This window comes from Chlorocebus sabaeus, chromosome 8, assembly GCF_047675955.1.
Source record: "Chlorocebus sabaeus isolate Y175 chromosome 8, mChlSab1.0.hap1, whole genome shotgun sequence".
Lineage (NCBI taxonomy): Eukaryota > Metazoa > Chordata > Mammalia > Primates > Cercopithecidae > Chlorocebus > Chlorocebus sabaeus.
Genome location: NC_132911.1, coordinates 3945188 through 3959830, shown reverse-complemented (window position 1 = coordinate 3959830; position 14643 = coordinate 3945188). Strand labels below are relative to the sequence as shown.

Below are 14643 nucleotides of genomic sequence, written 5' to 3'. Positions count from 1 at the left end.
AATGTAGTGAGTTACAGGAGGTTGAGTGTAGACACCTTTGGGGAGGTTGAGTGTAGACACCTTTGTAGGAGTGTGTGTGACAGGGAGTGCAGGAAGACACAGTTTTCAGGCTTCTGATAATGAGTGACTAGAAACTACTTACAGACATGTGAATCGGTAGACTGGGGTAGGTGTTTGGGGGTTGTAAAATGTTCTGTTTTTATTTGAATTCAGTATCCTCTCACAAGAGTCACAGTTCTGTTATCGGATTTTTGCCACATTATTTTATTGGGCCAAGATAAAGGACATTCTTTGTGACAGCCTGATTGACCACAGCACATCAGGGCCCACCGTTCCGTGGGGGCTGTTGGCACTGTTTCTGTATGAACGCAGGGGTGCATGGAGATGCAACTACAAAGACTGGACCTTTTTTTTTACCACTCCTTAGGGAAAACGGTCTCGCATCCTCTTGGTTTATATTATTTGGGATTTCTCCTCTCAAATTACATCATAGAGTATTCAAACTCAACATTTTTTGTATATTCTCTACCTATCATTTTTTTAAAAATATCAAATAAAATGATAATTTGCACAAATTTCTGGAAATCTCCACTCTTCAGCTGTCATCCTTCAGTTAACGAAGGACCAGATGAACTTTAATATTAATATTTATTTCAGTCCTCACTTTTCTTTTTACTCCTAATTTCCACTCATACATGTTTATCTCCTCTCTTTTTGTTGTGGCAATATATTTTCTTGGCAGGGTATTTTTCAAAACATACACACATATAATTATAATATATATATACACACACACACACATATAGTGTCTAATTTGTCAGACACTATACTAAAAAAAATTCTCAAAAGAAAGTGTTTACAATAAATGAGCCTATAGCATAGCCAAAAAAAAAAGAGAGAGAGAGAGATGTGAGCAAACAATCAAAGTAGCCTAAGATAATTACAAATTGAACCAAATACCGTTTTCATGAAGAAAGAGGTCATCATGAAGAATCTGGAAATTGCTACTGTAGATGGTGTCAGCTCAAAGAAAATTTCTGATTCCATTGTGTGAACCAAATTGGAATTTTTGGCTGGGCACAGTGGCTCATACCTGCAATCCAAGAACTTTGGGAGGCTGAGCATGAGGACCGCTTGACCCAAGACTTCAGGACCAGCCTGGGCCATATAACGAGACCTTGTCTGTATAAAACAACAACAAGGAAACAAGAAACAAAAAAAGAAAGAATAAAGTTGAGTTATTCTTGGCAGAAATAAAGTTTGTAAAAGATAGTTCAGGTTATTAAAACCAATTCTAGAAGCATGTTTTTTGGTGAAATTAAATGCATTTTATTTAAAATATGCAGTGAGATTCAAGTTGAGTTATGAATTTATGAGGCTAAAGCTTTTAAGAACTTTTCAGAAATGATAGTTTTGCCAGAAATTCTAAGAGTATTTAGGCTGGAGAAAAATATTATTTTTATCATTGGGTTAAATATTTGAGTATTCATATAAATTTAGAATAATTGCTTCAACCTAAAAAGTACTTGACAGAAATAAAGCTAAGGATTACTTTTAAATTAGCAATTTTTCTTCACATTTTAAACTTCATTGTTACTGTTGTGGCAATATCAAAAAACTTGCGTTTTTCAATATATTTTCACATAGCACTTGTAAATCACTGAGAAAAGACTAATAAGATGTTTGTAACATTTTGGTTATGCCTGACTCAGTTATAACAAACTTGTATAGAATTTGAATGTAGGTTGGGTGCAGTGGCTCATGCCTGTAATCCCAGCACTTTGGGAGGTCAAGGTGGGAGGATCACTTGAGGTCAGGAGTTCAAGACCAGCCTGGCCCACGTGGTGAAACCTCATTTCTACTAAAAATGCAAAAATTAGCTGGGCATGGTGGCAGGCATCTGTGTCCCCATAGTCCCAGCTACTTGGGAGGCTGAGGCAGGAGAATCTCTTGAACCCGGGAGGTGGAGGTTGCAGTGAGCTGAGATCGCGCCACTGCCCTCCAGCCTGGCAGACTGGGAGACAGAGCGAGACTTTGTCACAAAAAAAAAGAACAAATAGAATTTAAAATATATCACTATGATTCTGAAAAAAACTATGGTCTCTCCAGTTAATTCTTCCCAGCTCAATAAATTAATCAATTTGATCAATTTTCTTGGTGATTGATTGTAATGAATGATAGCTACCGAAGCTTCATAATTAGAGAAACGGTTCTAGTTTCTAATTTTGTGTAATTTATTTTAAATCATCTTGCACTTTTCAAAGAATATATACCCACATACAATTCAGACTTTGCGTATATTTTCAGTATATTTACAAAGTCCTTGAAGTCTACCCTGGTAATAGTATACTACTAGTAGTACTGTTGCTGTCACTATTACAATTGTTACTACTCCTTCTTAAGTAACTACTGTATTCTAGGCCCTTTTCTAAGGATATGAATAGGTGGTCTCCTTTAAGACTTGTTAAACTGTTGGTGGGACTGTAAACTAGTTCATCCATTGTGGAAGACAGTGCGGCGATTCCTCAAGGATCTAGAACTAGAAATACCATTTGACCCAGCCATCCCATTACTGGGCATATACCCAAAGGATTATAAATCATGCTGCTATAAAGACACATGCACACATGTGCTTATTGTGACACTATTCACAATAGCAAAGACTTGGAACCAACCCAAATGTCCATCAATGATAGACTAGGTTAAGAAAATGTGACACATATAGACTGTGGAATTATGCAGCCATAAAAAAGGATGAGTTCATGTCCTTTGTTAGGACATGGATGAAGCTGGAAACTGAGCAAACTATCATTCTGAGCAAACTATCACAAGGACGGAAAACCAAACACCACATGTTCTCACTCATAGGTGGGAATTGAACAATGAGAACACTTGGACACAGGGTGGGGAACATCACACACTGGGGCCTGTCGTGGTGTAGGAGGAGAGGGGAGGGATAGCATTAGGAGATATACCTAATGTAAAGGACGAGTTAACGGATGCAGCACACCAACATGGCACATGTATATGTATGTAACAAACTTGCACGCTGTGCACATGTACCCTAGAACTTAAAGTATAATAATAATAAAAAAGACTTGTTAAACATTTTTCTGAATGTATTAGTGCAGTGTGCCTATGTATTTCTGTGTGTTTCTACATTCAATGATATATAGGTATATTACATATGTGGGTTTCATAGGATTGAAGAAATGAGTGCATCTGATTTTCTGAAAATGAGTGTCCCAACTGGTTTGCAATTACACAATTACTATTCCAAGTTCCTCCCAGGATAGAATATTGAGGGAAATTACATGTAAGATTTTTATTTGCATGTGCTCATTACCCTCGTGAAAATTTTCATCAACTCCAATGAGCCATATACTTCGGTGGAAGTGATTTACCCCCTTTACAGTTCAGTCTGGCCTCACACTTGCCAGGACATCTGTAATGAGGCAATTGAATGCATTTTACATATGGGATCATTCCCAGATGGACTATGTGGGTGGTAGAGAAATGCTGAGATAATACATAATGGCATCGACTTTGCCCAGCAAGATCAGTTTCACAGAGGAAGACCTTGCCATTCAAAGCAAGCATGGTCTGATCTTTTCCAAAAAAGAAAAATGATGATATGATGTATCTTTCTGTTCCAGCGGTCCCTTGCCCCAGCATTGAAACTCAGCTCTCAGAACATGTCATCTGGAGGCTGGTTTCAGGATCCTTGAATGAGTATGGCGCTCAAGTACTGCTGAGCTGCAGTCCTGGTTACTACTTAGAGGGCCGGAGGCTTGCGCAGTGCCAGGCCAATGGGACGTGGAACATAGGAGACGAGAGGCCAGGCTGTCGAGGTAAGTGATGAGGGATGCACCCCTGAAAGACACGGCATCCTGGATTATTCTAGATGGCTGCTGTCAACGGTGAGCTTCTCTAGTGGAGCTATCATCTGTCATAGTCCTATAGATCAAAAGCACAAATGGCCTGTCTTTTCATTACAATGTGACATACTTACAATGACATACATATTGTCATGTGACATACTTAAACCACATTGCTGCTGGATTAGACATTTGATGTTGTCTTTTCCTTGTTAATGATTGCATTTTTCCAACTGTATTTCAAATCAGCTCAAAGACAAGTACAAATCTATGTGTAAAAAGATAACCCTTATGCCAGACAGGCTATTCAAGAGTTCTAATTAAGATCTTGGGAAATAGTATTAATGCTGAAGATACTGTGTTCTCAAATAATGACTGTCTTCAAAAGGGAGATGATTATTCTCTTAGGTACAAGATAAGCAGTTAAAGCTTTGAGTGAGTTTCACATTAAATACAGATAAATAGAAAATAAAACAATGCTAGTATTGTTCAGAGCACTCTTTGATTCAGACATATCTAATATACAGTCTTTACTTGATTGTTCACAGAAAATTATCATGCATAAAAACAAGTAGTTTATAATTTATAAAGTACACAGCTTAGTAAGACTACATCAGAATAAAAAATGAAAAAGACAAAAGCGTGAATGTTTAACTGTCTTTGGTAATAATTTTAATTCAACTTTTAATAGAGCAAACTTTAATGAAACACATACCGCAAGCTCTTCACCAGGAACACAAAGATAAATCAGGAAAGACTTCTGGCCTCAAGGAGCTCAAAGTTTTCATAATCGTTATGAACATGGTCCCTGTTTCTCCAAGATAGTCCTGCCTGAAGCCTGTTTTCCAGGTGTTCGTTAATGATTGCTTGTCACTCTGAACAGTATCCTGATTTGGATGGTTAATGACCTGGTCACTGAGTTTGCAGGGCCGTTCCTCTTTATCACACCTTTGCCGCTTAGGAAATGCTGCCCTTCCCCACATTCTTGCCAGTCATGCGGAGATGTATTCATCCTTGGAAGTCAATTTATCACCTGGAGATTCCAACATTAGCACCAGTAAGGAGAGATTAGGAGAAGGAGTCAGGAACACTAAACTTTTGCCTACTTTAGACTCTTCCCGCCAACATCATTTTGTCGATTTCAAACCAGAAATGGGATCTTAAAAACAGACACTTATTAACTTCTTAGAGGTGGGGTTTTACACGGGGCTTCTGCGGCTGCAACAGCCCAGTACAGCCTTTTCTTGTCTCCCCAGTTTCCCAGGGATGCCCAGCTACGGTATCCCTGTCTACCCAGAGCAGGGTCATGCCAAATGGTATTTGCTGTGTGACAATCTTCTGTGCTCACGGCTCAATCAACCTTCGAGAAGAATTTTCACACACAGTGGAGAGCCTTCTATTTAAGGGAATGTTAAGAAAACCTTATTCCTGAACTACACTCGTTAGTAGCAAGGCATTGACCTCATTTTGGGAAAGAAAGCAAAGTTGGAGTTCTGCTGTCCTTGAAGTGTTTCTGCCTCCAGCCTCTGAAATTCTGGGAAGTCTGCTTTCCTGCCTCTAGTTTTCTCAACTGTATTCTGGTTTTTCTGACATGGAGTGCGGTCCAGACACAACCCCCACCCATCATTTATCGTCACATGTCTGGTTGTCTCGGGCCACACATTTGTTTTGAAAATTATCAGCTGCTTGCTGACTGGCGGGCTGGGCACGAACTGTTCTATCACACTTTGCTGTTTGTCTCTTGAATGTCGTCATGGACATGTGGCATTTTCCAGAGTCACCGGATTCCAGCTGAAGTCATTGCTGACTTTTAAAAAAATGATGTTATTAATGTTTGTAGCTCAGGTTGTGACACTTTGGCCGAGGGAGTCCCTTTCACGCAGCTTTAACGTCTCTGAAATGGTCCTTATTTTCTCATGAAAACAGGATGTTCTGTGGTTATCTGGAATTTTTCTTACCCAAATGCTTTGTTCTCCAAAAAGCCCTGGCATCTTCTGGTGGAGAGTGGTATCAGAGAACCAGATCCACACCAGGCAAGGCAGTGTGCCGTGCATAGGGTCGGTGAGCTGGGGAAAGTTGACATGGAGTTTATCGTTACTTCTGTGACCAAGCTGAACTTTTCTGCTTGTCTTTATTTTTTTCCTCCCAAAAGGCTTGATATTGATATTGTCAATTTATTCTTATGTCTACTGACTTTTTTTAAAAAAAAATTATACTAATACAGGCCTTGTCAATCTTTTTTTCTCATTTTGGAGCATAAGTGTGCTGTCTTAGATGCCGTAGTATATGACTTTTGGTTTAAATTGGGATGCTGGTTAAAACTTTACAAGCCTTAGTGGCCCCTTTCTCCTCTTTATCTCTCTTGCCTCAATGTTTTGGAAATGACATCAGAGTAAGGTCGTTCAGCAGACCCTCTATGGAAGGGATAGCCCAGCTTCTTTGAAAGCAACTGTTCTCAGGGGTTTTCATAAAATTTTTATTTTTAAAATTTGAGGACCTGTGTTAGTTATTGATTGCTGTGTAACCAGTTACCATATGGTAAGGGCCTCACGATAGCACAGATTGGCTACAGCCCAGCTTCTGGGCTCAGATACCTGGCACATTTTGGCCAGATCCTCCACTCATGGTCTCACAGGACTGCGTTCAGGTGTTGACAGGGATGAAGGCCCATTGAGGCCCAGTGGGGTCCAGTGAGGTCCAGTGAAGTCCAGTGAGGTCCAGTGAGGCCCAGTGGGGTCCAGTGGGGTCCAGTGAGGTTCAGATCAGCTTCCCAAGTCTGGCTCCTGGTCAGAGTCCATGTCCTGTGGCACGTGGCTGAGGGCCTTATGTTATTGCTGATGATAATGGAGAAGTACTAAGCTCCTGGCCCTGCGTCCCCCAGCCCACCAGGCCCTCTCCTAAGTCCAATCTCTCTGACTTCAGGAAGGACTTAGTCCCTGATAAGGGCTCCCCTCACCAGGCTGTTCCCATCCAGAGCATCTCATTTTCTATTAACTCAAAGTCAGCTGATTCCTAACCTACTCAGAGTTCTGCCCTCACTCAACGGGAGAGGATTTGAGGAGATGTCTTGACTCAGGGGTGGGACACGGAGGGACCACCTTCGAATTCTGCCTACCACTAGACCCCAAAGACCTTTTTATAACTATATCATACATTAAAAACTACTATTATTTTAAAATATTCATTTGTGAATTTATTTACACTAAAACGGATATAATTTTACATGTGTATTTAAAATAACATGTCAATTACATGCTTATATAACACATTTTTATGAATGATAAGGATTCATTTTCAAACAAAGTAAAAATTAATGTGAAGAGTGTCATCGTTTTAAAAGTTTTCAAAGCTCCTTAATGTGTGGCTTAATAGAGGATGGCTGGATTCTCATAGCACCTTCTGCACTAACTTTGTCAAAATTTGTTGTTTTGGTGGAGATATGTAAAATAAAATATATTGATGGTTGCTACTGTAGTCATTGGAAAGGGGGATGCTTGTTGACCACTAAAATAATATCAGAGATGTCCGGGAGTTCTTGGATCTTATTTTTAGAAGAGCTGTTTCAGAATAACACCACAAAATACACGGTTTTAGGGCATGTGTACCTAAGGCACAGGCAGGCAGTACACAAAGCAGTGGAGGGAACAGCACAAACAGCAGTTGTCTCGTGTTTCCCTCCAACACGGATTTTCATGAGTACTGGTGTCATTATCTATGTATTGTTCACAACCAGCTTTAGTGCAATATTCAATATTATTGATTTTATTTACTTGGGACAAATATTGAGTTCCTCGATATGGTAACCATCTACTCTCTTGAAAGTCACTTAATAATATCAGAGAAAACACAGGCAATATAGTAGTGAGAATTACACCACCTTTAAAACTTTGCTCCCCCAAAAGAAAGTGAAAAACGCAATTTTTAAAAACTTAAAATGTAGGCTGGGCGTGGTGGCTCACTCACGCCCAACACTTTTGGAGGCCAAGGTGAGTGGATTACCTGAGGTCAGGAGTTTGAGACAAGCCTGGCCAACATGGTGAAACCCTGTCTCTACTGAAAAATACAAAAATTAGCCTGGTGTGGTGGCATGCACCTGTAATCCCAGCTACTTGGGAGGCCGTGGCGGGAGAATTGTTTGAACCCGGGAGGTAGTGGTTGCAATGAGCTGAGGTCACACCACTGCAATCTAGCCTGGGTGACAGAGCAATACTCTGTCCCTGTCCCGTACCCCCCCGAAAAAAAAGTTAAAATGTAAACATTATTTTCTGAGATCTGTAAGAAAAACAAATCAATAAACACATTACTTCATTTTGCTGTAACACATTTTAATTTCATGCTATGCTTAAATTACATTTATCTGTCACGTTTCCTACTTTGCCAGCACACACACACCACACCATGAATCCTGGTAATAGTATAATTTACTATTAAATAAGTGTGTGGTAAACCCCAGGAAATTAAAACATAGTTTAATTTCTTAATTAAAAGTAATGCATATGACACATTTTTATAAGGCCAATTTTCCACACCGTGGTAGCTTCTTCACAGAAGAAACACAGTGTCACTCTCTGCGTTGTGTTGGATCAGGACCAACAGAATCTTCAAGGGTAGCATCACCCAAGTCATTGCTGCAGCTAAGAAGCAGGCGTTTTCCCTTTTTGTTTATTTATTTTTTTGACTCCCCAGGGTTCATCTTCGAGTGGCCCTGGTGTAAGATCTCCCAGAACTTACTTGTTTTCAGTCACTTATTTGCTTAGGAGCTGGAAATGTTAGAATTTCCCTGTCTGCTTGTCCAGGTAGCTCCAGATGAAGAGGTGAGCCTTGATCACCTACTAATCACATTCATAACAACTGTGGAATCAGCTGAGAAATTCACCGCTTTTTGAAGGGTTTGTGTTATTCTAACTCCAGGGTATTCTAATATGTCCCTAGAGAAAAATCCAGGTCTCCGCAAGTGAATGGACAGAGACCATAATCTCACCCTTAAACAGTGAGCTCTGCAGTCCTGTCCTTCAAGAAACAATAACAGAAAATTAAAATGTAATATCTAGAGGTGCCTACACACCTTCCTAGCACAATGTCTTTATACAAGTGGAAGGCTCCTTTTCTTATTACGTTTATTTATTGTTTGATTTATTGTACGTATCTAAAAAGAAAAACATGTATCACAGAAATCCATGAATCACAAAAACTTATTTTTGCATTTTAATTTTATACACACATACTGACTCAGTGAGCTACACTGGAATTTTGTAATATTGTAGATATTCAAAGAACACGGCCTAAATTCTGGGCTGTCTTTGTCTCTGGGCTGGTCTTTGAAGATCTCCTGTTTGTTACTAGAGACAGGCCTGGATTGATCATTAAACTTATGGAAGCCTGTGTTTATCAGCAGATGTATTTCATCTATATCCGAGGAAATCACAGAGTCGACATTGTCATTTCGATCCATTGCTGGAGTGGACATCGGACATCACCCAGGACTACCTACAGTTGAATTTTCTTGATACTATTCTCACCAGTAAATGCCCAGCTAACATCAGATAATTCTCGTGACAGCTCTTTGCCCCAGAGACAGCTGATTTCATGTTTGAACATTTTCACTTTGAGCGAGGCTTCCTATGTGACTTATATCCAGTGATTGATGGTGACTCTATCCCTCTAGGCCTAATAAAGCAATTCCTGACTCTGGTCTACACAGAGTGCCTTCGTGTATTTGCAAACAGCCATTGTGAGTCCACTGAGCCTTTTATTCATAGAAAAGAGCCCCTGCCTGCTCACATATTCCCAGGTGTTTATTCTTTGTGGAGGTCTGAGTGTTCATTTGGCTTTTTTTTTTTTCCAGCTAGAATGTATTTGAAAAGACCTACTCTTGAGTTTATGTTTATTTATCACACTCATAAATAATATTCACATTTCTGATAGGAGTGCTGTCCTTATAGGTATGAGAACTGGCATGTCACAATACAACATTTTTTAAGTAGATATATTTCAACATGAATATAATAATAGAATTGAAGGAAAGACAAAAAAGAGACTTTCCTGTGGGAACAGAGGCAAGTGGCTTGGAATCCCCAGGGACAGTGAGAACACACGCTGTGGATGTGGGATTGCAGGTGCATTCGGGATGTTGTGGGATTGCAGGTGCGTTCGGGATGCTGTCAGCCAAGTGCCTTTTGTGTGCAAAGACTTGCTCCCAGAGTTCAGAGGAAGCACTGCAGACTGTGAGCATGGACACACTTTTAATGAAATGAAAAAAAAAAAGGCAGACTTAAGAAATTCATTTTTAGAAACTTGAGAGGAAAAACAACATAAAAATAAGGCTTTCCTTTCGGTGTATGACAAAGCCTATTTTTAGTAGTGAGGGGCTTCCCCCTTTCAATCAGGCAAGATTTCCGAGTTATTGCTGCTATCTGTATTAATGCATTGAGTTTACTACCATACAAGGAAACCCTTGGTCTGAAATTCTATTGTTTAGCTACTGAAAAGCTAAAATTTGCTTCATTACTTCTTCTTTACAATTGAGTAAATCTTGTTAGAGGACACACTTAAAATAGTTTTGTCACCAGAGTGTTTTTAACAGAGGCTTCAAGAATAGAAACAGCTGTACAAGCAGAGGGAGGTGTTCTTGCTGCTCTACCATGGAAGGTGAAGGTATGCAGAAACCTCCAAGAGGAATTCGACTCAGACTTCATTGTTATTTAACGTTTTTCTGACAAGCATGAACGTTTCAAGACAAGATCCAATTATCTTAGGTTGCTAAAAATGGATCTTTAAATATCATAGTTCAAGGAGAAGTTCACACTGTTTGGGAAAAGGCTTAATGAAAAGTTCATAACAAATTGTAAAAATCTAAATCCTACTCGAATTCATTGACATTTGGTAGAGCAAACATATTAGCATATTACTAAATGCATGCGGTATGACACTGTAATAGTTTAGCAATCACCAAAACCAATAAACCATATCAACCATGGAGGCTGTCTCAGTAACAGTAATGTGCTGGTCGTGATGGACTCTCAAGCTGGACCTCCCAATTTCTGGTAGAGCCCCCCATAGAAAACACTGACTCTGGCTGTGTCTCTCTGAACATTTGAAGTAGAGCCTGGGTTGTGCTATCATATTATGGAGTAAAGACAGCTTAATTAAAAGGTCTGGGGCTTTTGGGAAGGCCCAAGTTGGAGGGGTCACTTGAGCCCAGGAGTTCCAGACAAGCCTGGACAACACAGTGAGACCTTCACCTCTACAAAATTTTTTTTTTAAATGGCTGAGCGTGGTGGTGCCCATGCCCCAAGCTACTTTGGAGGCTGAGCAGAAGGATCTCTTGAACCCAGGAGGTCAGGGCTGCTGCTGGGGCTACAGCTGTACCACTGCACCCTAGCCTGAGCGACAGAGCAAAACTCTCCATCAACAACAAAAAAAGGGCTGGTCTTAGTGGTACATGCGTAATTTTATTTTCCTCACTTGAATTATCTCTAAAGGTTTTTCTACTTTTGATTCAATTGACTGAATATGTCCAGATTTATAATTTCATCGTTAACCCTGATTGAGCCTGCTTATGTGCAAGGGATGGCTTCTGAATCTAATGCACAAGCCTGTGCAGTAGGAGCTGTTATCAACCCATAACAGGGCCCAGAGACTTAGAAAATTGGCCAGTGCTCCCTGGCTCATGTCTGGCAGAACCAGGCCTGATCCTGGGTAGCCTGCAGCCAGAATCTGTGTTCTTCCTCCCTGTGTTTTACTGCTTCTTATGGTTCACTGAGAATAAGGAAGGACTCAATGTTTGCCACTGCAGGCCGCAGCGAAGCACCTACACATCAGTGTTCACGTCGCAGTCTTAACACTTGCTTTGAATAGCTTTTTGAACACTTTCATTCTTACCTGTTCAAAATGTATTCCACCTCTGATGATAGGTTGGGCTGGATAACCTTGTGAGTTCCTCCCTCCCCTGAGATGCTGTGATCTTCTGTGCTCAAGTGTTTATGGATCTGAAGAGCTGAGATTTCAGTGGTGTAGTAAGACTGTATAATAAGGGTGACCATTAACTTATTTCCCAAACTGGAGTTCTTTCATGGGTGAAAAAGGACACGATCAATATCTGTGCTGGGACAGCAGGTGTAAACATGGAGCACAGGGTCACCACATCGATGCCCACTTAAGGCCTAGTTTGTATGCACATTTTAATTTATGGAAAGGCACCAAATGCCCTTTGTAGTCAGCATTCTTACAGAGCTCATGATCCCAACAAATTATGCAAGTAACTAAAAGAACAAACCGAGCACTGCTATTGCAGTCAGAAGTCCTAGATTTGAATATCACACTACTTTATCCCAGCTGGTTGGCTTTGGTAAAGAAAATTGGTATTCCTTATTTCCTGATAGGCTCATGAGGCTTCTAGTAATTACTACTATGTAATTCTTCGGATTGATATGGACAGAAAGGTAGAGAGATAGACAATTTGTTTGATAAATACACTTCTGCATTTACACTTTGTATACTGTGTATTTTTTCAAGATCCGTTCAGCTATACTTGTCAGGATGAAAATAAAAACAACATTAACGGGTTGAGGCACAGTGGCTCATGCCTGTAATCCCAGCACTTTGGGTGGCTGGGGTGGGCAGATCACTTGAGGTCAGGAGTTTGAGATCAGTCTGGCCAACATGTTGAAACCCCATCTCTACTAAAAATACAAAAATTAGCTGGGCATGGTGGCGGGTGCCTGTAATCGCAGCTACTCGGGAGGCTGAGGCAGGAGAATCGCTTGAACCTGGGAGGCAGAGGTAGCAGTGAGCCAGGATAGCACCACTACACTCCAACCTGGTCAACAGAGTAAGACTCCATCTCAACAGCAACAACAAACATTAATGGGTAATTGGAGAATCTAGAATGTTTTGAAATCCACTTTGAGCTTTTAGGTTTTTGTTTCAGGAGCATAAAGATGGAAAATTAAGGTTCTTAGGTGACTGGTCTATCCAGCCCTAAGCAGACATCTCTCAACCATGTTCTTAGTGAAAATTAAGACTAAAAATAGTGTTTTTTGTTTGTTTTTGTTTTGCACAGGAGTAATCTGCATAACTGAATTGAGGTTCACTTTATTTTTTTTTTCCTTCTAGTTATCTCGTGCGGAAGTCTTTCCTTTCCCCCAAATGGCAACAAGATTGGAACGCTGACAGTTTATGGGGCCACAGCTATATTTACGTGCAACACCGGCTACACACTTGTGGGATCTCACGTCAGAGAGTGCTTGGCAAATGGGCTCTGGAGTGGCACCGAAACTCGATGTCTGGGTAAATTCATCTATGTTCTGGCACTTACTTAATTCGAATAAACCTTAGAGATAGATTACAGCTGTGTAACACATATGACTTCTTGCTATAATGCCTTAAATCCTACCTGGGGCCGAGATGCTGCACTTCCGAAAGTAATTTTTTTCTTTGGGTAGCTACGGGGATTTGTTTTTAATCCGAGCAATAAATGAAAGTCATATATTGTCTTACGTGCCACAGAGGCGATCTTACAAGAGTGCTGAGAATATACCTACACTCAAATGCCATGATGATTTTAGGACACACAAAAATGAATTTCAAAAATATTGTACATTTTATGTTTTAAAAAATTTTTTATGTCAATGAAGTGAAGTTATATTCATCCAAATTGACATAAGTACAGTGAATTATTTAAAATGTTCCATGTCTACAATAATTTGGCCTTCTTTTTTAAAAAACTTAAAATATTCTGCATAATTTTAAAAAATGGATTGAAAAATGTTTCCACTGGAAGATGCTTTGAATAAATGTATGAAAAATCTTGAATAAGCTGTTTAAAGAACCACTGTTACTAAATGACCAGGTCTCCTGGTCATTTGTAAAATACCTTACCTTCTGAACCTTCTCCATGTTCTTCTTCTTCTTTTTTTTTTTTTTAAATCACTCAAAGCCATAGAAACTGGAAGCTTTAAGCTTCTGAATCTCATGGGCTAGGATCACTTCAGGAACTAAGCCAGGCCCAGTAAACTTCAAATAGCAAAACCTGTTCTTCTTTTCATTTGGGAGAATCTGAAGAAACAGGATGAAGGGAAGGTAGTGACCCTAGAGAAAAACCAGCCACCAAAAAGAGGTTGTCACACTTGTCTGTGAAACATTAGCTACTTATTTAAAATTACTGCAGGACTTACATGAATGCCGCTTGGTTTCTTCACTCTTTCTCGCTCTCTCTAGTGTATTATTGAATATATTTCGTGCATTATATATTATTGAACACAGTTATATATATGAGTGTGTATAGATGTGTCTGTCATTGGATGTCCTCATTACAGTTTTCAGTAGACTATGACATTTCCTTGGACTATGTATGCTTCTTCATGTAGAGAGTCACAAGTCCTTCTGGGAGTTTCCATGCATTCCTAAATATCCTTCTGAAATTGGCTGGCTATGGAACAGCACTCTCCTTTAGGCAGCTTTGGTGTGGACTAGCTCTTCTGTCTGGAGCTTGGTCCTCTCAAGGAATCAAGTCCTACCAGGAGGGAACTAGGTGGTCCAAGACACTTATGTCTAACAGTATGTACCACATCTCTGTTAGTAATTGTAAACATGAAAATTAATAGCAACTTACACTTGATTGCTGCTCTACTGCTTACAAACATCCCTAATCTCATCCTTTTGGTCATTACCAATTCAGGATGCAGGAAAGGCCTTCATTGTTGCTTTGGGAGTTTAAGTGACACATTCGGTTTACATAACTGTTAAATGATGGGTCAGCTTGGGG

At 39.9% G+C, this 14643-nt stretch overlaps 1 protein-coding gene across 2 annotated transcripts in view; it reads left to right on the top strand.

Moving 5' to 3' along the window:
* Positions 1-14643, top strand: part of CSMD1 (CUB and Sushi multiple domains 1) — a 1948922-nt gene that overhangs the window by 1859873 nt on the left and 74406 nt on the right. For both annotated transcript variants that reach the window (XM_073017922.1, XM_007961594.3), the window contains exons 51-52: positions 3657-3851; positions 12993-13166. In XM_073017922.1, coding sequence (XP_072874023.1) covers positions 3657-3851; positions 12993-13166 — 369 coding nt within the window. The remainder of the gene's footprint in view (positions 1-3656; positions 3852-12992; positions 13167-14643) is intronic.